Source organism: Budorcas taxicolor, chromosome 2 (genome assembly GCF_023091745.1).
Source record: "Budorcas taxicolor isolate Tak-1 chromosome 2, Takin1.1, whole genome shotgun sequence".
In the NCBI taxonomy this organism is placed as follows: Eukaryota; Metazoa; Chordata; class Mammalia; order Artiodactyla; family Bovidae; genus Budorcas; species Budorcas taxicolor.
The window spans coordinates 130,080,373-130,101,186 of NC_068911.1; the positions used below are offsets into that span (position 1 = coordinate 130,080,373).

Below are 20,814 nucleotides of genomic sequence, written 5' to 3' on the forward strand. Positions count from 1 at the left end.
GTAGGCTGGAAAGGGATGTAAAATCTGAGGGATATGGTAATATAATTAAGAATTAAAGAAAAAGAGAACAATACCAGATTTGAATACCAAAAAAATTTGCTAATAATAATAATAATAGTCTATGTAACAGTGTAACAGTGAAAGTACCCTGCTTCAGAAAGCCATTTTGCTTACCTGGTCTTAGTCTCCCCCCTAAAGCTGTGTTAATCGTCTCTTCAGACACCATTTTTAATGTTAAATTACAGTGTAAGTTACCCAGAATAAGCATCAATTCACATCTTAGTGATTCTAGTCCAGTCATTAAAATACACAGTTTCAAAGAAAATTTCTACTGATTCAATTAAATCTTGGTGGGACTCTGAAATCTTAGCTAAACACTACAGCCTACTTCTGACTAATGAACATTGAAAGATTTGACACAGATTTAAGTAAGTGGGTAAAGAAAGCTGTTATTATTTTAAGCAAAATTAAAACAGATGGGAGAGACTGACACACATATATTCAGATATATGCCTGCCTCACATTTAATCTTTTATGAATGGCTGATCCCAGATGGTATGGGATTTAGAAGCACAGTCTGATATACAGCATCCATTTTCCTATTATTCCTATGTATGATATCAGTTATAACTTTTTTATTTGGTGGATAATGAAAATATCATCAAAAGGAAAGAAACCATCATGAAAACTTCTGATATTCTGAAAACAACGTGTTGGTCGATTGGTCTAACCAAGTCCAAACATCCAGCCACATTCTCCATCATTCAACTCATTTCAGGTTTGGTACTACTATTCCACATTCACACAAATGGTGGTGGGGTGGGTGATAAGACAAGGTATCTAGAGACAAACACAGCAAACACATTATGTCGACAAGTATCGGTCAATCTCTCATTAACCACTGAACCTATAAAAGGGGTGCACCCTCCCCTGAGCTCTCACAGCATGGCACCTGTACCTCATCTGGAAGATCACATTTTATGTGGATAATGATAAAAACAAGAGAAATACAAAATTCCAACAGATCAACAACACAGCTGAGTTTGAACTGCACAGGGTCCAGTAACACATGGATTTTTTTTTCACTAAACACACACTACAAAACGACATGATCTGCAGCATCGGTCGGATCCTCAAATTTGGGGAGAAAAGGCTATGAAGTTATTATAGTGTGTGCTGTGCTCAGTCTTGTCTGACTCTGCAATCCCATAGACTGTAGCCCGCCAGGCTCCCCTTCCCATGGAATTCTCCAGACAAGAATACTGGAGTGGGTTGTCATTTCCTTCTTCAAGGGATCCCAACCCAGGGATCAAACCCCTGTCTCCAGCATTGCAGGTGGATTCTTCAGCCATTGAGCCACCAGGGATGCTCTTAGGCGATACTAAATGTCTTCCCAGTGATCAAGTGAAAGTTATTGTTTACTATTGACAAAACTACTTCTCCAAGTACAGTATGGCCCACAGAATTTAAATCCAGTAATGCTACCATTTAGATTATAGGGATCTGTTCATAAGAGAAAATAAATCTTAGTTATCACTGAGTGATATGGTTTTTCTCAATACTCCTTTCAGCTGTTACAAATGAACGGGCCCCTACTCGTCTTTGGAATCTCAGAAGGGCTCTTTGTTGTTGGTTGAGTATTGTCACCCCATGACCCTAGAGGCACAGGTGTGTATGGGAACTACTGGTCTGATTTAAAAATGCTCAGGCCTCTGCATTTTCTGTGATTGAATGAGGATCAAGAAGGGACGAGATCATCAGAGTGACCTGGTATAGACTTCACAAGTGAGGAGTCCTTGGCAGCTGCCAAGGATAAAGCATCTTTGGAGAAACAGTCTTGCTGGGAAGTTGCTCCCCCTCACCCCTGCTCAGTCCACCCCCAGCTGGGAAGGGTCATCCCTGGCAGCTGTTATCATAAGGAGAGGGAGGCCGAGCTGACAGCAGCTGTTACAAAGATAATGAACAGAGATTCCAGGAAGAGGGCTAGGCCCAAGTTAGAGTGCTTTCATGAAAATACATGAAGTCCAGGGGTTGGTGTTGTGGATGGCCAATAAGCATACTTCAGAACTATAGCTGGGGTGGCTTTACTCCTCACAGGGTAGGAAATACTGTAAGGTGGCTCTGCTCTCCTGACGAAAGAAGAAAATGCAAACTGCTGGTCAAGACGAGGCTTCCCAGGGAAACGGATGATGCAGACATAACCATTACTGGAATTGTCTGAGGTCCTCCTGCTTCCCTTTGACAAAGCCAGAAGACTGCTCATCTCAGTGATACTTTTGTTTGGACATCACTGTCTTCGTGGATGTGAATTCAGATGCTCTGAGACAGCTTTGTCTTTTAAAGTCTGGGGCTTGCCAGTTCTCCAGACAGAAGAGCATATGGTTAAGAGCTTGGAATTTAGTCAGATAAACATGGATTTGAGTCCTTCTATATCACACCAGCTGTAAAACCCAGAGCATGTTACTCCCTTTCTTTGTACTTTACAATACTCTCTTGTGAAATAAGATTAAAAGCAGGAGTTATCTCACAGAGCTGTTGTGAGAATTAAATGAGATGACATAGGTACAAGGCCTAGCCCGATATTCTTACAATAAACATTCATTATTATGACTTTATTAAGAATAGGCATGGTTCTTACACTTGTACCCCAGGATAAAAGGCTCTGAAAGAGAATTAGGGTTTTGTTTTGTGTGAGGGACTGATTCTTTTAAGGACTGAGAGTCTGCTGACATATGTTGATCAAAGTTCCATGAAATTTGGTGCCATAAAGTTCAGAACCCACATAGGTTCCAGAAGGACCTCTGGATGGAGGTGTCTAGAAGGTCATCTGACAGATGAGCCTGGACTTTGGAGAGGATTGAGGTTAGAGATAGAAAATTGCACATTTCCTCCAGGGAAACGTGAGTGTGCAACTGAGTAGGCTGGGCTATGCAATGCATCCATGTTTACTGTGTTCTGAATAGGGTGTTGTAAGAGCTGGTGTAGTTTAAATGTTGAAAAATTCAGCATTCACAGTGGTCATGGTTAAAGCTGGTTCTTAGATTACACACCCAGATAACTGAACTGGGGGCTTACTCAAAGACCATGTTTAACCAGAGGCTGGCTTATCATGTGGGTTGTTCTAACACTTCTTGCCAGCTTCTCTCCACTGCTACTTATGTTTGGGGAATGCAAATTGATATTACTATCAGAAATGTAAAATAATCAAAAGCTAAATTTTCTGCAGAAAAAAAATGCTATCTTTTTTTCTGATAAGGTCAACCAAAGTTACAATGCTACTAAAAGGGGAAATCTGAATTTGGTCTGGCTCTCGGTGCTGTACACTGGGCCAGTCTACTGAACTACAGAAAAGTCAAGTGGCAATGTCTTTGTCATATTTTCATTCAGTTCAACGTAGTTTAGGGGACTTGCCTTGAGATGTTATCTTTGACCTCTGGATTATTTAGAAGCCTGTTGTTTAATTGTCAAGTATTGGAGATTTTCCTGGTATCTTTCTGTTACTGATTTTTAGTTTTACTTCACTGTGGCAGGAGAACACACTCTATATGTTTCCAAATTCTTTCACTTTTATTGAGGTTTGTTTTATGGTTCAGGGTATCACAGACACTTTAAAAAAGAGTATGCATTTTGTTGTCGGGTAGAATGGTCTATAAATGTTGATTAGATCACCTTGGCTGATGATATTACTGAGTTTTTCTATATGCTTGATGATTTTCTATCTGCTGCTACTGCTACTGCTACCGCTACCGCTGCTAAGTCGCTTCAGTCGTGTCCGACTCTGTGCGACCCCATAGATAGCCTCCTACCAGGCTCCTCTGTCCCTGGGATTCTCCAGGCAAGAACAATGGAGTGGGTTGCCATTTCCTTCTCCAAATCAATTGTTAAGAGAGAGGGGCTAAAGTCTCCAATTATAATTATGGATTTCTATGTATCTTTTCATTTCTGTAAGTTTCTGCTTCACATAGTACGTCTGTTGTTTACTGTACATGCATTTAGAAACACTTTCCTTGCATGAGTTCCACTCTTTATTGAGCTGCTTATCCTGATATTCTTTTCCTTGGACTCTGGTAGCAGCTGAACTGCCTTCCTACCCTTCTCAGGCCTGCCTAATGGGTCTGTAACTACGTAGGAGGAAAAGGAGGAAGAGGGGGAGGAAGAGGGAGGATCCGTATAGCTTTGTGGATTTTGAAGAAAAAAAAAATAAAGGAGAGGTTGGAATAAAAACTTGGAGTTGGTTTTGGGAAGCAATCAAATCTAAAGAAAAGGTCAAGCTACAGAAAAATACAATTTCATTTTCTCTCTCACCTGTGGATTCTATGAAATACCCTCCTAACAGGATACTCACCACAAAACTTACAAACTAGCAATTAAGTTTCATCACTAAGTCAAGCTCGATCATTTATAACTGCAGTTAATTTGTTCAACAATTTGGTACCTGATAAATGCTTGGCATTACTAGAATCTAGGTCTTATAAAGCTAGTATTTAAATTCACATATACTCGAAGGGTAATAGTTTCTTTTTCTTCAGATTTCAGTAGTAATCTTTCCTAAAACAATGACTCTTAAGCCTATGACTTTGTGTTGAACCAGTGAGTCATGGGGTATAATCAAACAATAAATTTTTCCTCCCTTTCCTATACCTGGTATAATCTTTATGAGGTTACTTCTTTTCCTGCCACCTCAGATAAAATCTCCAACAAATAACAAAAAGTTCTCTGGGCACTTTAGTCTCAAACAGAACTTCAGGTCAGCAAACTAAAATGTCTGTTCCCATGTATAGTAACAAACACTGGATGGTGTTTAATGCAAAGCTTCTTTCCGCCTCCCCTAGTGGGGAAGGGACAAGACCAACTTCTCTCTTTCCCAGACTATGGCTTCTCTTCCTCCATTCCCCTCTTGGCCGCTTCTGCATCCCCCAGGACTGAAGAGAAGAGGGAAAAGCAGGACATGGAGGGGAGAGGGACAATGGTCTTACTGACGGCACCCTTCTGGCAGTGATCCTCTGACTGGGTCAGATCTTTAAAACTGTCTCCTGGATGCTTACTCAGGTTCTCCAACAATTTCCCAACTTCCCTGGGTGAGAGCCCCTCTTTGCTGGTAGCTCACATTTTCCTTTCCATCCAGGCACCCTACATCTCCCCACACTTACAGGCAGCCCTCTTGAGTAGCATCCAGCAGAACTCCAGGCCACCTCTGGCCCCTGGCTCACATTTGGACATGGGAAACATACTCTCTTGACCTGTCACTGGTGGGGGTAGAGTATTTCTCAATCACAGGCCTCTTTATTTAACTTCCCAGCAAGCAAGCTTAAACCAGAGCCATTCAGTCCTCTTTAGATTAATCACATGCCAGTCCACTCAGCCCACTGTGTGGGATACATATCAGATATCCAAGCAATCTCCGTGAAACTTCTTTGGCTGGGCTTGGGATCAGGAAAAAGGATACTTTCTCTCATGCTGTAGGGTCAGGGGAGTAGTGGGGTGATCTGAAGCACAACTATCTGCTCTCGGACCTTCAACCTCTTCAAGGGGCCAGGGGGCCATGGGGTACAAACTACTATCTGACTTGGAAATGTGGGGGCAATGGTTCCACTGTTCTGAGTTCTTGACTGAAGGTGGAATTTGAAATTGTTCATATTAATACATCCTATGGAATGGTTCTTTCATCAGTTGCCAAATTCATTCATGGTAAAGCCAAAATTTTTTCTTTTTTTGCTCTATTACATAGAAATAAGTGGAACATTCTGTCACAATTACTGCCTACTTCGATGTTCTGAACATGGACTCATATCCAAATTCTGATTCAAAATTTGTGGCTTATGTTTTTATTCATAGCAGTAAGGAGGCTGCCAACAGCACCAAAATATCTGTGCCCACCCTTCTGCTCCCTCCCTTAAAAAGAGTTCCCTGTACGATTTTATGTTCCTCTTCAACTGAATTAACTAGAAGGAAATACAAGACTAGCATTGTTGAAGTTTTCACTGCCCATTGGAAGTCTGCCTGCTGGAAGGTCATGTACACCCTCAGGTCCATCTCTTAGCAGTACTTCTGGGGACAGAAAAAAACCATCACAGACTGGATTGGGGCTGGGGTTCAAGTCACTGGGTTTTCATCATGTCCTCAGCTGACTGTTAAGTAGCTCTCTTTTTTTTTTTATTTAACCCCCCTTTTCTATCCTGCTTTCTTAGTCTTGAAAAGCTTAATTAGTCACTGCCAGTGTAAGCACTGGAGAAGGAAATGGCAACTCACTCCAGTGTTCTTGCCTGGAGAATCCCAGGGATTGGGGAGCCTGGTGGGCTTCCATCTATGGGGTCGCAGAGAGTCGGACACAACTGAAGCAACTTAGCAGCAGTGTAAGCACATCTTATACAGAGCCAAGTGCTAACAGTTTACTGAAACCCTGTGATAAATACAAGACACACTTAAAAGCAGCATAATTTTAGTGTTTTGTTGCCCAGGATACAATTACCTCCAGAGAATCCCAGAAACTCCTAGAATATACATGCAGGGGCATCTGTTGCCCCTGTATACTCTTAAAGTTGAAGTTCAAATTAGCTCACAACAGTGAAAGAGAGAGAAGGTCCCAAGCCAAATTCCAAGTAGAATCTTGGACTGAATTTAGTCCGAAGCCTGGCGTTTTCAAACAATCTCTCTAAATTTTTGTAGATAATTGATGTAATTATGTAGGTACATATATTCTTCCATCTCAATAACAAAGCCACAAAAGTCTTTGTTTCACAGACAAATCTTCAACATTACAAAAGAGAAACAGGATGCCCATATAAACTCACAAATTCCAAATAGGGGCATGACTCTGATTTTTCTCTCCAGAGTCGGTAAGAACACATTCCAGATAAAGAAAAAGGGAGGCACAGAGCTCTCCTTTGCCAACTCCCTTCCTCCATTCAAACATAAGTTTTATTCAGACACAAGATGCTTTCATAGCCAAGTCTCCATACCACTTTGATATTTTGATCCCAATTGAATATGACTGATCACAGCTCTCAGCATACATTTGTGGGCAAAGTTTTGCTTGCACACACAGTACATATATCTTTGATCAAGACCAGCTGAAAACACTGGCCTAAGTAGGCAGGCTTGGCAGAACACTGAACCTTGGGTATTCTATTAAGGCTAAGGGTTCACCCTACTTTCTGGAAGTACTTTGCTCATGGAATGAATTCAATATAACTTTCTATAAGGAAAATAGAATGAAAACAACTAAAATAATTTCTGCTCCTTTTTGATTACAGCAAAACAGACTGAACACAAAGTATGGTTTACAAACTCAAGCTTATGATCATACACATGAACCATAAACCATGAATGCCAAGTAAACACAAAGTTAAGTGTCAGAGTCAAATAAAATATGCATTAAATTTAATGATACGAATTTAATGATATGCATAACCACAGAAACTGCTCTCTGGGAAGACAGGCAAAAGAGAAATTTTACCAACCTCACAAATCAGCTGACTCTGATGGCCACCCATCCTTTTTACTCCATACCCAAAGGACAAAGGCGCTACTAGGGAAGGCCCAGGACCACAAATACTCATTTACTCTCTCCACTCCTTCCACAGGCTGCAAACATAGGCTAGGAAGTGTGACCTAAAGAAAGGCCTCCTGCAACTCCCTGGTGCTCCAATGCTTACAACTCCACACTTCCACTGGAGGGGGCACAGGTTTGATCTCTCATTGGGGAGCTAAGACCCTGCAAGTCTTCTGGCATGGCCAAGGGGGAAGAAAAACCCCAAACAAATGAAAAGAAAGATCTCCCTGCATAATTCTTGCTCAGAGGCTCAAAGAAGCCATTAAGAGCTTCCTGAACCATATCTTTCCTTGTCATAATTCTAGCATCTAACACAATGGATTCAACTTGTAAAACAGATAATCTCCCAGGTGCTTGTGTCATGAGACAAGGGAGAAAAGAGGCATGGCGGTGGTGAGTCTTAGAAATATACCTCCCAGGGAATGCTAGTTAAGTGGCTTGCTTTCCTAACATCAAGAACTCAAAGAAATGGGAGCTTTATGGAATATGAAGGCATCTTGCTAGTGAGAAAGTTAAAGTTAGAAAAGATGTCCTTCAAAAAGTCCACTTATTGTTCAAAAATAGGCCTTACTTTCATCACAAGGAAAAACACATTTTCCTTCTTATCTATATGAGATGATGGATGTTAACTAAGTTTATTATGGTATTCATTTCACTACATATGTAAGTCAACTCACCATGCTGTATACACTAAAATATACCGTGCTGCATGTCAAGTAGGTATACAATTGCCAAAAATCATTATCACTTTGCAAATCACATAGTGTTGATCTAATGAAGGAGATAATTTCATTATCATATAGAACTTGTGAAACTTTCTGTAGACAGAAAATCTTTTCACTGGATAACAGAAATAATGGCCCTGAAATGACTTCCTGAAAAATGAAAATAACGTGCAATATATTATTTACGTAGAAACGAGGTGTTACAGGGTAATCATTCTCCAAGTTACTACATAATGAGATTAAAGATGAACTCATCAAAGTACTTTTCAGTTCAGTTCAGTTGCTCAGTCATGTCCAACTCTGCAACCCCATGGACCACAAGCACTCCAGGCCTCCCTGTCCATCAACAACTCCGGGAGCCTACCCAAACTCATGTCCATTGAGTCGGTGATGCCTTCCAACCATCTCATCCTCTGTCGTCCCCTTCTCCTCCTGCCCTCAGTCATTCCCAGCATCAGGGTCTTTTGCAATGAGTCAGCTCTTCGCATCAGGTGGCCAGAGTATTGGAGTTTCAGCCTCAACATCAGTCTTTCCAATGAACACTCAGGACTGATCTCCTTTAGGATGGACTGGTTAGATCTCCTTGCAGTCCAAGGGACTCTCAAGAGTCTTCTCCAACACCACAGTTCAAAAGCATCAATTCTTTGGCGCTCAGCTTTCTTTATAGTACAACTCTCACATCCATAAATGACCACTGGAGAAACCATAGCCTTGACTAGATGGACCTTTGTTGGCAAAGTAATGTCTCTGCTTTTGAATATGCTGTCTTGGTTGGTCATAACTTTCCTTCCAAGGAGTAAGCGTCTTTTAATTTCATGGCTACAATCACCATCTGCAGTGATTTTGGAGCCCAGAAAAATAGTCAGTCACTGTTTCCACTGTTTCACCACCTATTTGCCGTGAAGTGACGGGACCAGATGCCATGATCTTCACTTTCTAAATGTTGAGCTTTAAGCCAACTTTTTCACTCTCCTCTTTCACTTTCATCAAAAGGTTCTTTAGTTATTCTTCACTTTCTGCCATAAGGGTGGTGTCATCTGCATATCTGAGGTGATTGATATTTCTCCCAGCAATCTTGATTCCAGCTTGTGCTTCATCCAGCCCAGCATTTCTCACGATGTACTCTGCATATAAGTTAAATAAGCAGGGTGACAATATACAGCCTGACATACTCCTTTTCCTATTTGGAACCAGTCGGTTGTTCCATGTCCAGTTCTAACTGTTGCTTCCTGACCTGCATACAGATTTCTCAAGAGGCAGGTCAGGTGGTCTTGTATTCCCATCTCTTGAAGAATTTTCCAGTTTGTTGTGATCCACACAATCAAAGGCTTTGGTGTAGTCAATAAAGCAGAAATAGATGGGTTTTTTTGGAATCTCTTGATTTTTTGATGATCCAGTGGATGTTGGCAATTTGATCTCTGGTTCCTCTGCCTTTTCTAAAACCAGCTTGAACATCTGGAAGTTCACGGTTCACGTTTTGCTGAAGCCTGGCTTAGAGAATTTTGAGCATTACTTCACCAGTGTGTGAGATGAGTGCAACTGTGCAGTAGTTTGAGCATTCTTTAGTATTGCCTTTCTTTGGGACTGGAATGAAAACTGACCTTTTCCAGTCCTGTGGCCACTGCTGAGTTTTCCAAACTTGTTGGCATATTGAGTGCAGCACTTTCACAGCATCATCTTTTAGGATTTAAAATAACTCAATAATACCTGGAATTCCATCACTTCCACTTGCTTTGTTTGTAGTGATGCTTCCTAAGGCCCACTTGACTTCACATTCCAGGATGTCTGGCTCTAGGTGAGTGATCACACCATCGTGATTATCTCGGTCATGAAGATCTTTGTTTTGTACAGTTCTTCTGTGTATTCTTGCCACCTCTTTTTAATATCTTCTGCTTCTGTTAAGTCCATACCATCTCTCTCCTTTATTGAGCCCATCTTTGCATGAAATGTTACCTTGGTATCTCTAATTTTCTTTTTCTAGCCTTTCCCATTCCACTATTTTCCCCTATTTCTTTGCACTGATCACTAAGGAAGGCTTTCTTATCTCTCCTTGTTATTCTTTGGAACTCTGCATTCAAATGGGTATATCTTTCCTTTTCTCCTTTGCTTTTTGCTTCGCTTCTTTTCACAGCTATTTTTAAGACCTCCTCAGACAGCCATTTTGCTTTTTGCATTTCTTTTTCATGGGGAAGGTCTTGATCCCTGTCTCCTGTACAATGTAACGAACCTCCATCCATAGTTCTTTAAAATAGCACAAAGTACTTTAAAATAGCACAAACTATCAAGATTATAATAACAAACTCTGATATAAAAGTTCATATGTCCAACAATGACAGATGGTTTTCATAGAGAAAACCAACGAAAGACAGCTATGTGTTAAGCACCCTTTGGAATGCAGGTTCATATGAATAGTTACAGTAGTAAACCTTTATTCTGCCACTGATTAACATACACACACACTTTGTGAGGAGCCTTTCTTTTGTGGGATCTAAAAAATCCTATTTGCTGACAGGTCTAGATCAACTTCTAAGACTGGTATTAGAAGGAAGAAGTGATACTGCCTTAAGTCCTACCAAGATTTTGCCCTATGTCAAAAAGCCTTGGGTGGTAGTAGAGCTTTGACCAGCAATGTGGTTAAAAAATAAATAAATAAATTTTTTAAAAAATCAAGGTTCCTGATCATGGCCCCACTTTCTCCACTGATCAGAGCTATGACTTTGGACAACCCAGTAAATCCCCCTGTGATACTGCAAATCACAGTTTGCTCACTACAGCCATGAAATTAAAAGACGCTTACTCCTTGGAAGAAAAGTTATGACCAACCTAGATAGCATATTCAAAAGCAGAGACATTACTTTGCCAACAAAGGTCCGTCTAGTCAAGGCTATGGTTTTTCCAGTGGTCATGTATGGATGCGAGAGTTGGACTGTGAAGAAAGCTGAGCGCTGAAGAATTGATTCTTTTGAACTGTGATGTTGGAGAAGACTCTTGAGAGTCCCTTGGACTGCAAGGAGATCCAACCAGTCCATTCTGAAGGAGATCAGCCCTGGACGTTCTTTGGAAGGAATGATGCTAAAGCTGAAACTCCAGTACTTTGGCCACCTCATGCGACGAGTTGACTCATTGGAAAAGACTCTGATGCTGGGAGGGATTAGGGGCAGGAGGAGAAGGGGACGACAGAGGATGAGATGGCTGGATGGCATCACAGACTTGGACATGAGTTTGAGTGAACTCCGGGAGATGGTGATGGACAGGGAGGCCTGGCGTGCTGTGATTCATGGGTTCGCAAAGAGTCGGACATGACTGAGCGACTGAACTGAACTGAAGATAAGAGACTGCCCCTTGGCCACTTAGGATTCTACTCTAAATTCAATTTAATTTAGAAATTAATCGAAATCACTGGCTTCCTACATCTTCCTATGGAACTGGGTGGTTTTAAAATATGTCCACAAATTCTCTGATACTCCTCCCTTTGGAAGGTGGAGTCAAGGCTTCACCTCTCTGGATTTTGTGACTATGGCAATGAACAGATGCAACAAAACATGAACTTCAAGGTTAAACCATTAAAAGCAATATGGTCTCTTCCTTTCACTTGCTAGAACTCTTGCTCACAGTCTCTCCTAGGGCAGACGCCTTGGGCAACATGAGCACCATATAAAACATCCACTTGTTCTGGAAACACCATGCTAGAGAAAACCACATAGAGAGAGAGAAAGGCCAAGAAACGTCAACAATTTGAACCTTCCTACCCAGGTGATTGACAAGTGAGAAAAGAAGCCTTTGAAATTATGCCAGCCCCAGGCACCACCTGTAACCTCACAGGATATTATCTAGAACTGCTCAGCTAAGTCACATGTGAATTCCTGACAGAGATAATAAGTGATAAATGTTGTTTTAAGCCACTAACTTTTTAGGGTGATTTGTTATGCAGACACAGTAACTGGAAAAGGAATAATGATAGATTTAAACTGGAGACAAAGAAAAAATGCCACCTCCAAAGTTAGGCAAGGAAATCTTTAGCATCCACAAGAACCTCAGGAAAAGACTTGGAAGTCTGCAGGAATGATGAAGACAGGTAAAATTCACCAATAAATAACACAAAAGTCAACAGGAGAATAATCACCTCTTCATTTCCAAACTGGGTGGTCTTCATGAACACTTTCCCACAATCACAGTTAACAGAAATGTAGTAAGAATGACCCTAAGAGGAACCATTTGAAACCAGCAGCAAGGCCAAAGGTAAAGGACCTTGCTGTGGCATCTTTGAGTCATTTCCATGTAGGAGCTCACACTATTGCTCTCAGGCTTTCTGCCTTATGCCTATCTCAATAAACCGTGCAGTTGATGAGGGGCAAGTATTTCCCTAAACATATTTCAAATAACTCTAAAAAGTAGAACTTCTCCTTCAAAAGGACAAGGAAAAGAGATGGAGTCCAGTAAGGAAGGTGACACCTATCACTGGATTAGAAATCTGGGATATCCCATGTTTCCTGGTGAGGCTGAACCAAGGGTGATGATCAGAAGATGCCAAATGGTAGCCTGTAGGCAGGATTCAGCCGCAAACACATATTTTTTCTTTCTAGCCCACCCAGTGTTTTCAAAACAGGAAATTCCACATAAAAAGCCTAGATTTGTAGTTTCTCCTGAAACATGGGAATTCTAGCAAACCTGGGTTTGCAGTACCACCTGGCTTCCATCAGCTATTGCTGACTAGCTGTTTCTCCCCTTAAACAGACCTTCCCTCTTTATTTGCCACATTTCCCACCACCCGCTATTATTCCATACATGGGTTCACTTCACTTGTTTATTTTATATTTTTGTCCCTGTAGACATCTGAGTTTGCATCTGGTAACCTATACCAACAGAGGAATTTCAGACTCCAAATCAAGTGTTTCTTGATCACTATAGGCTTGAAATGTGGGCTGGTTTAAAAATTCCAGTAAATTCTGCTGTTACACTCTTGCCAGTTTCTTTCCCTAAACTATAGATGTGGGACTATGACAAACCCACGTGCCTAATGGTTATGTAAGTCATCTTATGACACTGTTATCAAATACTGGGGTGCTAAGTGTGATTCTGGAAATATATACTAAGTTTCTTTGATACATCCAAATTATATTCAAAATAGAAACTATGTCTGTACCAGAGTCTAACATTCCTAGTCCAAGTTAATGCAGAAAAGAATCAATTGTTAGTTAGCTCTGAGATTAGAATGGGAATAAATGGAACAAAGAGAGCTACATATTATGAAGGGAAACAATTTAATCACTTGCCAAAAAATTGCCTGATCAATTTAATCCAGGTGATTTCTAGTGGGGGCTGAATTAGGCAGTAAGGGTCTTTGTTGAGAGATTCAGACCAGCATTTTCAGGCGTGGGTGTATGTGTGTGTATGTTAGAGAAAACAAATCAAAACAGCTCACCAATTCCAGACACTGTCTGTGGCCATAGGCAGCAGCATAATGTATGCTACTGTAGCCTTCTTTGTCCCGGATAGATGGATTTGCATCATGTTGAAGCAGAAATTCTAGACATCTGTAAGTATAAAGACGAGATGTTATTTCAGAAAACATCCCTAGACCAAAAGGGATAATCAATATTAATGTTCTCCTACTGTGAATGTGCCACAAAGAGCTTTGTGAATTGAAGTGTTTCTTTAAAGATTCTATAGCAATTAGGGTTTATATATTGGATGTTTTATGTGTATTTTGTGCATCTATCTTTATCTCAGCTTAAAATAGCCATTCTAGAATTCAGGAAAGGCTTTAGGAACTAGAAGTGAAAGTTGCTCAGTCGTGTCTGACTCTTTGTGACCCCATGGACCATACAGTCCTTGGAGTTCTACAGGCCAGAATACTGGAATGGGTTGCCGTTCCCTTCTCCAGGGGATTTTCCCAACCCAGGGATGGAAGCTGGGTCTCCCGAATTATAGGCAGATTCTTTGCCTGCTGAGCCACCAGGGAAGCCTAGGAACTAGAGGGAGGAACTTAGGAACTAGAGGATAATTAAATATTTTTCCCCTTTTCATCTTAAGGTACAGGACCGGCTTGTCATCATGATTACTAAATAATAAGTTTTAGAGCTCTGTGTTCAAAAGACAAGTTTTCAGCTTAATAAAGAAGTAGTCAAGGCATTGCAAAGGGATAAACCTCAAGAGGTGGGTTTTTTTTTTAACCCTGCTATTGGAGATTCTGAGATCAAAAGGTTGGAAGATGAAAGTTGAAAAGACTAAGAAAGCAATAACAGAAAAGAATCTAAGAATAGCTAAATCATAAAAAGACATAAAGACTGGGCCAACATTTTATTTTATTTTATTTTATTTTTTTTTTTTTTTTGTCATTAAATATTTTTATTTTTTATTTTTTATTTTTATTTTTTTTTAATTTTAAAATCTTTAATTCTTCAGTCACCACCTCTGAAGAAAGAGGCGGACACTGTACCACTAGGAATACAGACTAGAGTAAAATGATAAATAATAAATTTTAAAAGCCTTTTCTGACACAGTTGTAACTTTTCTGGAAAAAAAAAATCTTTGGAATAGGTCAGAGGAAGGAGTGTGGTATTGCTTTTGCTGAAGAGCCAGGACACGAGGGACGTGATGTGTTCTACTCAGGGCCTGCTGCAAATGGGACAGCCCTGCTGGTCAAAGAGGGAAGAGCCAGACAGGGAGCACCGCGATATATTATTTATATCAGCTATATTTCTTGACACAGGGACAAACATGTCCTTTACAAGGCGAGGCTTGTTCAAATTCATACTCAAATCAAAATCGTAAGATTTTAAATAGAAGCTTGTATATTAAATAAGACCTCCCAATAGAAAATTTCTATACTTTACTCAGAAACCTTAAAATGACATTATCTATCTTTCAGTATAAGGCAAAAGGAGTAAATAAATCACACACAGAGACAGATATTAAAACAGACATTTTAATTTTTAGAAAACCTGATGAAAGAGAAATTTTTAAAACTAAGTACCTACATGACACATGGTTCATCCATAAAATGCTCTGTAATAAATCAAACTATTATTGGAGACCTGATATATCATGATGTATTTGGTGATTTGTACCTTAAAAGGAAGTCTTTTTTTTTTTAATTTTCATAATGAAATGCCCATAGACTGAATCCCAGGTGTGACTCATTTTAAACTGAATTTGGCTCTTGAAATAAAATCACTCAATAGGGATAGCTTCCTTGTGGACACACAATCCCCAGCTTCTGAAAGGATTATATTCTAAAAAATCAGTTGATAAATTTAACATGTAATTTGGAATACACTGGGAATTACACCCAAAGAGCTATTTAATGCAGAACATAGCTGAACTATAACTGTCAATTCTGCTGTGCTTAGTTACTCAGTCATGCTTAATTCTTTGCGACCCCATGGACTGTAGCCTACCAGGCTCCTCTGTCCATGAGAATTCTCCAGGCAAGAATACTGAAGTGGGTTGCCATGCCCTCCTCCAGGGAATCTACCCAACCCCAGGATCAAACCCAGGTCCCCCGCATTGCAGGCAGATTCTTTACCGTCTAAGCCACTAGGGAAGCCCATAATTGCCAACAGTACTATTAGAAATAACAACAGTATTATAGAATGTGAATATTCTCCACATTTTTCCTAAGGGAAATGAAATCCACTTTTAACTGGGAATGCTTGTCTTTTTCACCACCTAGGGCCCTGGACTAGTAATTATGGCACCTAAGCCAGAAAATCAAGAGATGCACATTAGATGAAGTGTGTATTTGCACAAGGAAGTAGCCTTTTATTGCATGAAAAAGCTCCCTAGTAGGCTGGTCCCTGCATTCTCCTGCTTCTCCTGTTCCATCCCTCTCCACCAGCTGGAAGAGGGCTGCTCTGGCCCAACGTAAGCTTGTATTTCACTGGAGAAGGAAGTATTTGCTGAGGCGGCTTAAAATTTTACAGTCTTTGAATATTATTACTTTAATTTTGGAATATTAGGGCAAAACTGTGGTCATTCTGTTCTACTTACAGCTTTGTTTCCTGTGCCCACCCCGGTCACAGACAAAGTTAAGTCCCTACAACTTGCACTGGGGCCTTGCAAGTGAGGGACTGAGTGCAAACTCTTAGAGCACTGTATCCCCTGCTCTCACAGGGGCAGGACACACAATGTCGGCACTGGGCATTCACGTGTTCATTCATTTAACAAAGAGTTGTTGACCGCCAGCTACACGCCGGGCACTGCGCTGGGTACAGCACAACCTTCTCACCACGACTTCCAGTCCAGGAAGGACTCTCAGAGGATGAAACATTAGAGCTTCCCAGGTATCAACAGTCCTGGGAGCCAGCACTCACTTCATCATAGTAACAGCTGAATCTCTGTCAAGACACCAGAAAGGGGCAGGCAGGATGAAGGGGACAGAGCAGCTGTCTGCAGGTGGGAGGGTGCTATTTGTAAGCCAGTGAGCGTGTCGGAGAGGGAGGGGAGAGTACAACTGGTGTATTTGGTGAAATCTCAAAACATGTATTTATAGAATCTGCTAAACAGTCATCCCCAGGTCACAAAAGGAGAGCCTGAGGCCCTCAGAGGAGGCTTTAGTATGTCCCCTGAGGCACATGACACACGGAAGAATCAGAAATGTTATTTAAGACACCCGGTTCCAAAAACTGCTGCCCAATCACAGTGATGATCGCTGTAACGGTTTCAATTTTAGAAAGAGTGTGTATCTTTAGAAGAGTATGTATCTGGTATGAAAACAGCCTATTTGAAGGATATATTAAAAAAACAGTTTCTTCTTCATCAAAGGCAAGCCCACATCACTTCCTCAAGACCCCAAGGGAGACCCCAAAATAGTAAAGCTGGCCCACGTGGCAACCTGGAGCAGCAGACAAAGCATCAGTAACCACACCTTGTGCTTAAGCTAAGAAGAAACTTACAATGCAGCTTCCTTTTCCTTCAGCTCTCTGGCTCTTTCAAGTTCTTCCGAATTTTCATGGGCGTTTCCTAGGATAGTCTTACTTCTCAGCAAAGGGAAACAAAAAAAATTACAATTAGTGGCAAAGTTGCTAATGATTTTGGTACAATTTACATCTTAAGAATTGCCCCCCAACCCCACAGAAGCAAGCACTACTAATTTTTCATGGAGGATATACATGGTTCTCTCTAAGTGCATCCAGTAAATCTTTTCTCTCCTAACGAATCCAGTTAAGAACATGGTATTCCTAAAACTTCTGCCAAGGTATCAATGATTAAGGCAGCAATCATGCTGCCCACTCTTCCATAAATTTTCTAAACTCCCCAGGGAAAGAGAAAGTGATTTAGCTTAAAATTCCCTGACACCTACCACATTCCTTGCTGCCTCCTTGTCAGTTGAGCATCTCATTTATCCAGGAATGGGTTCCTAAGCACCCCTCATCTACCAGAGAAATTCTGCACCATCTAAGATTCCTATTCTAGATCTTAACAGATGAAGGATACTTATTCCTCATTCTATTCCAAGCGAATAGCACAGAGCCTGACACATAATGCATGTTCAATAAATGTTTTTTGAATTAAGAACATGGGGCTGTGGGACCCTGAGGCTACACCAGACTTGTCAGTATCATATGAAGGAAAAAAAGCAGCAGTGTTTTCCAAACTGGAAATATGGATGACTGAATTATGAAATCAATTTAGTGGGTTGAAGTCAGTAGGTTTTTTTTAATGAAATAAAAGGTATCAAAATGGATCATACATAGCAAAAGTAAATAAGGTTTTATGAAATTTTTTCCATTTTCCATACATATATATAAAGCATATATACATGAGTCTGTATATTGCATCGTGATGTAAAGTGAGCGTCAGTCACTCAGTTGTGTCTGATTCTTTGTGACCCTGTGGACTTTGGCCCACCAGGCTCCTCTGTCCATGGGTTTTCCCAGGCAAGGATATTGGAGTGAGTAGCCATTCCCTTCTCCATGGAATCTTCCCAATCCAGGGACTGAACCTCAGTCTCCTGCATTGCAGGTGGATTCTTTCTTTACCTTCTGAGCCACCAGGGAAGCCTGGTGTGTAGGTAATTATCTAGTATGTTTGAAAGCCATTGCTCTACAAGAAAGGGAGTTAGCACTGACCATATAACTCAACAGTTCTCCAAACAGGATCACCAAACAGTATTCCTATGAAGGAGGGCCTGATCCTCAATCTTTGAGAATGATATCATAAGCTGTGGGCATCTCTCCCACCTTTTCCCCTAGAACTGGTTCATTTATTTTTGCTTTCCATTCCAAGCCACCTAGAATCCAAACATGATCAGGGCAACCAACTTCCTGTCTTCCAGCTTCCGAAAGAGCATTCATGCCCAGGTTTGAAAAATGTCTATTTTTAAAAATAAAATATTGATGCTGTATTTGAAGACTATTGGGATTATGCATAGGTGGATATTTTTTACATGACATATTTATCAGCAAATGTAAGTTTTACAGCAAATGAAGCATGTAAGTGATGATGATGAAAACCACAGTATACGACAAAATAAATTGTGACAGATTTTGAGTGAACTGATTGAGTGAACTGAAAAACCTGAACTTGACAGCTCCACTTGGCATTCAATGCAAAGAACAGAGAGGAGATGCAATTGTGCAGTGACATGTACTAATCAAATGTAAAGAGAGCAGAATGGGAAACCCCGGGTTAGGGAGGAACCAATTCAAACTCCTCGAGTCTGGATAAGAGGGATTCTTCATTCACAGTCTCGGTGAGGCAGTATGAAGAAACCTCAGCAAGCCCTCCCTCTTCCATCTCCCCCTCTTCCCACCCCCGAAGAAACAGGACAAGGCTGTTTTTACTTTCTATCCATGTCCGATGCAGCAGCATAGTGCAAAGCGGTGCGGCCCCAGTCATCAGTTTCATTCACACTGGCCCCTGTGGTCACTAACGTCTCAATACAGTGGAAATGACAATTTGCAGCTGCATAGTGCAGAGGAGTCCTGAAAAACAAACAGCAGTTTATTATATCATTCAGTCTGGAAAACAGATCCCCATCATCAGCACCAGCACAGACAGCAGTATTTGTAGGGGTGTGGAAAGATCTTTGGCTCTGAGTGTGGAGGCCAAGACATACGCCTTTCTCTGGCATATCTTATATTTTAGAATGAAGGCTGAAAAGATGGTGGCTTAGACAGGCCACCCACTTGTGGATCTCCTTTCTTTCCATCCCAAGGGCCTATCCTGGTTCCCATCTACATGACTGCTCATGACTGCTCCTCTGGGCTCTTGCAATACCATCCAGACTGGCCTCCTTCACCCTAACCCAACCTCCATGTAAGTTTCAGCTGCCATGAATGAAGAACTGGATTTTCTAAGGTCCAATACCTACGTATATAATCCTGTACCAAAACCTTCAGTTCTCCCCAGTGAACAAAGCCTTGATTTTTTAGTTTGAAATTGAAGACCTTCCCAAGCTGGCCCTGGTCCATCTTTATAAAGTATCTCTCCTCCCAAAATGCTGTTTCCAAACAGATTAAACTGAGGTTTTTTTGATCATGTCCTCATTTCCTCTACCTTCCTCATGTTGTTTACTGGTACTGGTTCCCTGTACCAGCTAGTACTACAGCACAACTTAGCTATACAAAGGACAAGCAAGAAAAGTTCTAAACCATCCCAACAACCAGAGGGATTACGGGTGGTATGTGTGTGAGTGTGTGTATTTCATGTTTAAAATGTGGCTAAAGATTTATCCCCAAATGAAATGTTCAATAAATATAATAAAGAGCTCCAGATTTTGTGACCAAATTCTGTCCTGGAGGGGCTAAAGTGCTCTACTTTGCTATGCAGAGAATTTTCTCAACTATATCCATGTGGAAGATTACATATTTTATATATGTAAATATTTTTATATAATATCTATAAAGTATGCAATCTCCCACATGGATATAGTTATTTATATCAGAAGGAGCAGAACAATTGGCGCTTCTAAACAGAAGCTGGGAAAGGAGACCCTTTCCTTGTGGCCTGGTTTGCTGGTGTTTCACTTTGCTATAAAAAGGGATTTCCTTCTGAGGATGGAATCTCCCCGGCTAGCTTCCCTGTTTACCATTTCAACATAACACGATTTCCAGATGGACTGCTCCCCACTCCTTTTATTTAGGCACTTGAAGCAGAGTTCCCTGTTTACATACCTCCCACACTTGTCCTTTTTATGGAAATCTGCTCCACTGCTTTGCAAGAGTTTTATACATTCCACATTACTAGAAAGACAGGGAAAGCACTGTTAAGATGGTAGAGGTCAATTGCTGGGCTGTCTTCAGAAAGAGCTCTTTTCTGCAGAGTGTATGTACAGATGAAATGAGGACACTAAATTCTGCTAACACAAAAATAACCTAACACATTAGAGTAATGCCATATCATAAGGATCTAAAGTTCTTATAATCCCTTTTCAAAGCTAATATATCAATGCATTAAAGAGCTTGATGGAACATTTTCAATTCCATGACTAAAGAATTTAATGATTATTACATGATGAAACCTTTCAGTGATGGTTTCACCATTTATCCTAAAATTCTCTTTCAAAACCATCAAGAGTTTATGAAACAACTC

At 40.7% G+C, this 20,814-nt stretch overlaps 1 protein-coding gene across 1 annotated transcript in view; it reads right to left on the bottom strand.

Moving 5' to 3' along the window:
* Positions 1-20,814, bottom strand: part of ANKRD44 (ankyrin repeat domain 44) — a 306,550-nt gene that overhangs the window by 56,174 nt on the left and 229,562 nt on the right. Inside the window, exons 13-16 of the mRNA XM_052658099.1 lie at positions 20,397-20,465; positions 19,065-19,205; positions 17,175-17,255; positions 13,700-13,811 (exon numbers count right to left, since the gene is read on the bottom strand). Of these exons, the coding sequence (XP_052514059.1) occupies positions 13,700-13,811; positions 17,175-17,255; positions 19,065-19,205; positions 20,397-20,465 (403 nt within the window). The remainder of the gene's footprint in view (positions 1-13,699; positions 13,812-17,174; positions 17,256-19,064; positions 19,206-20,396; positions 20,466-20,814) is intronic.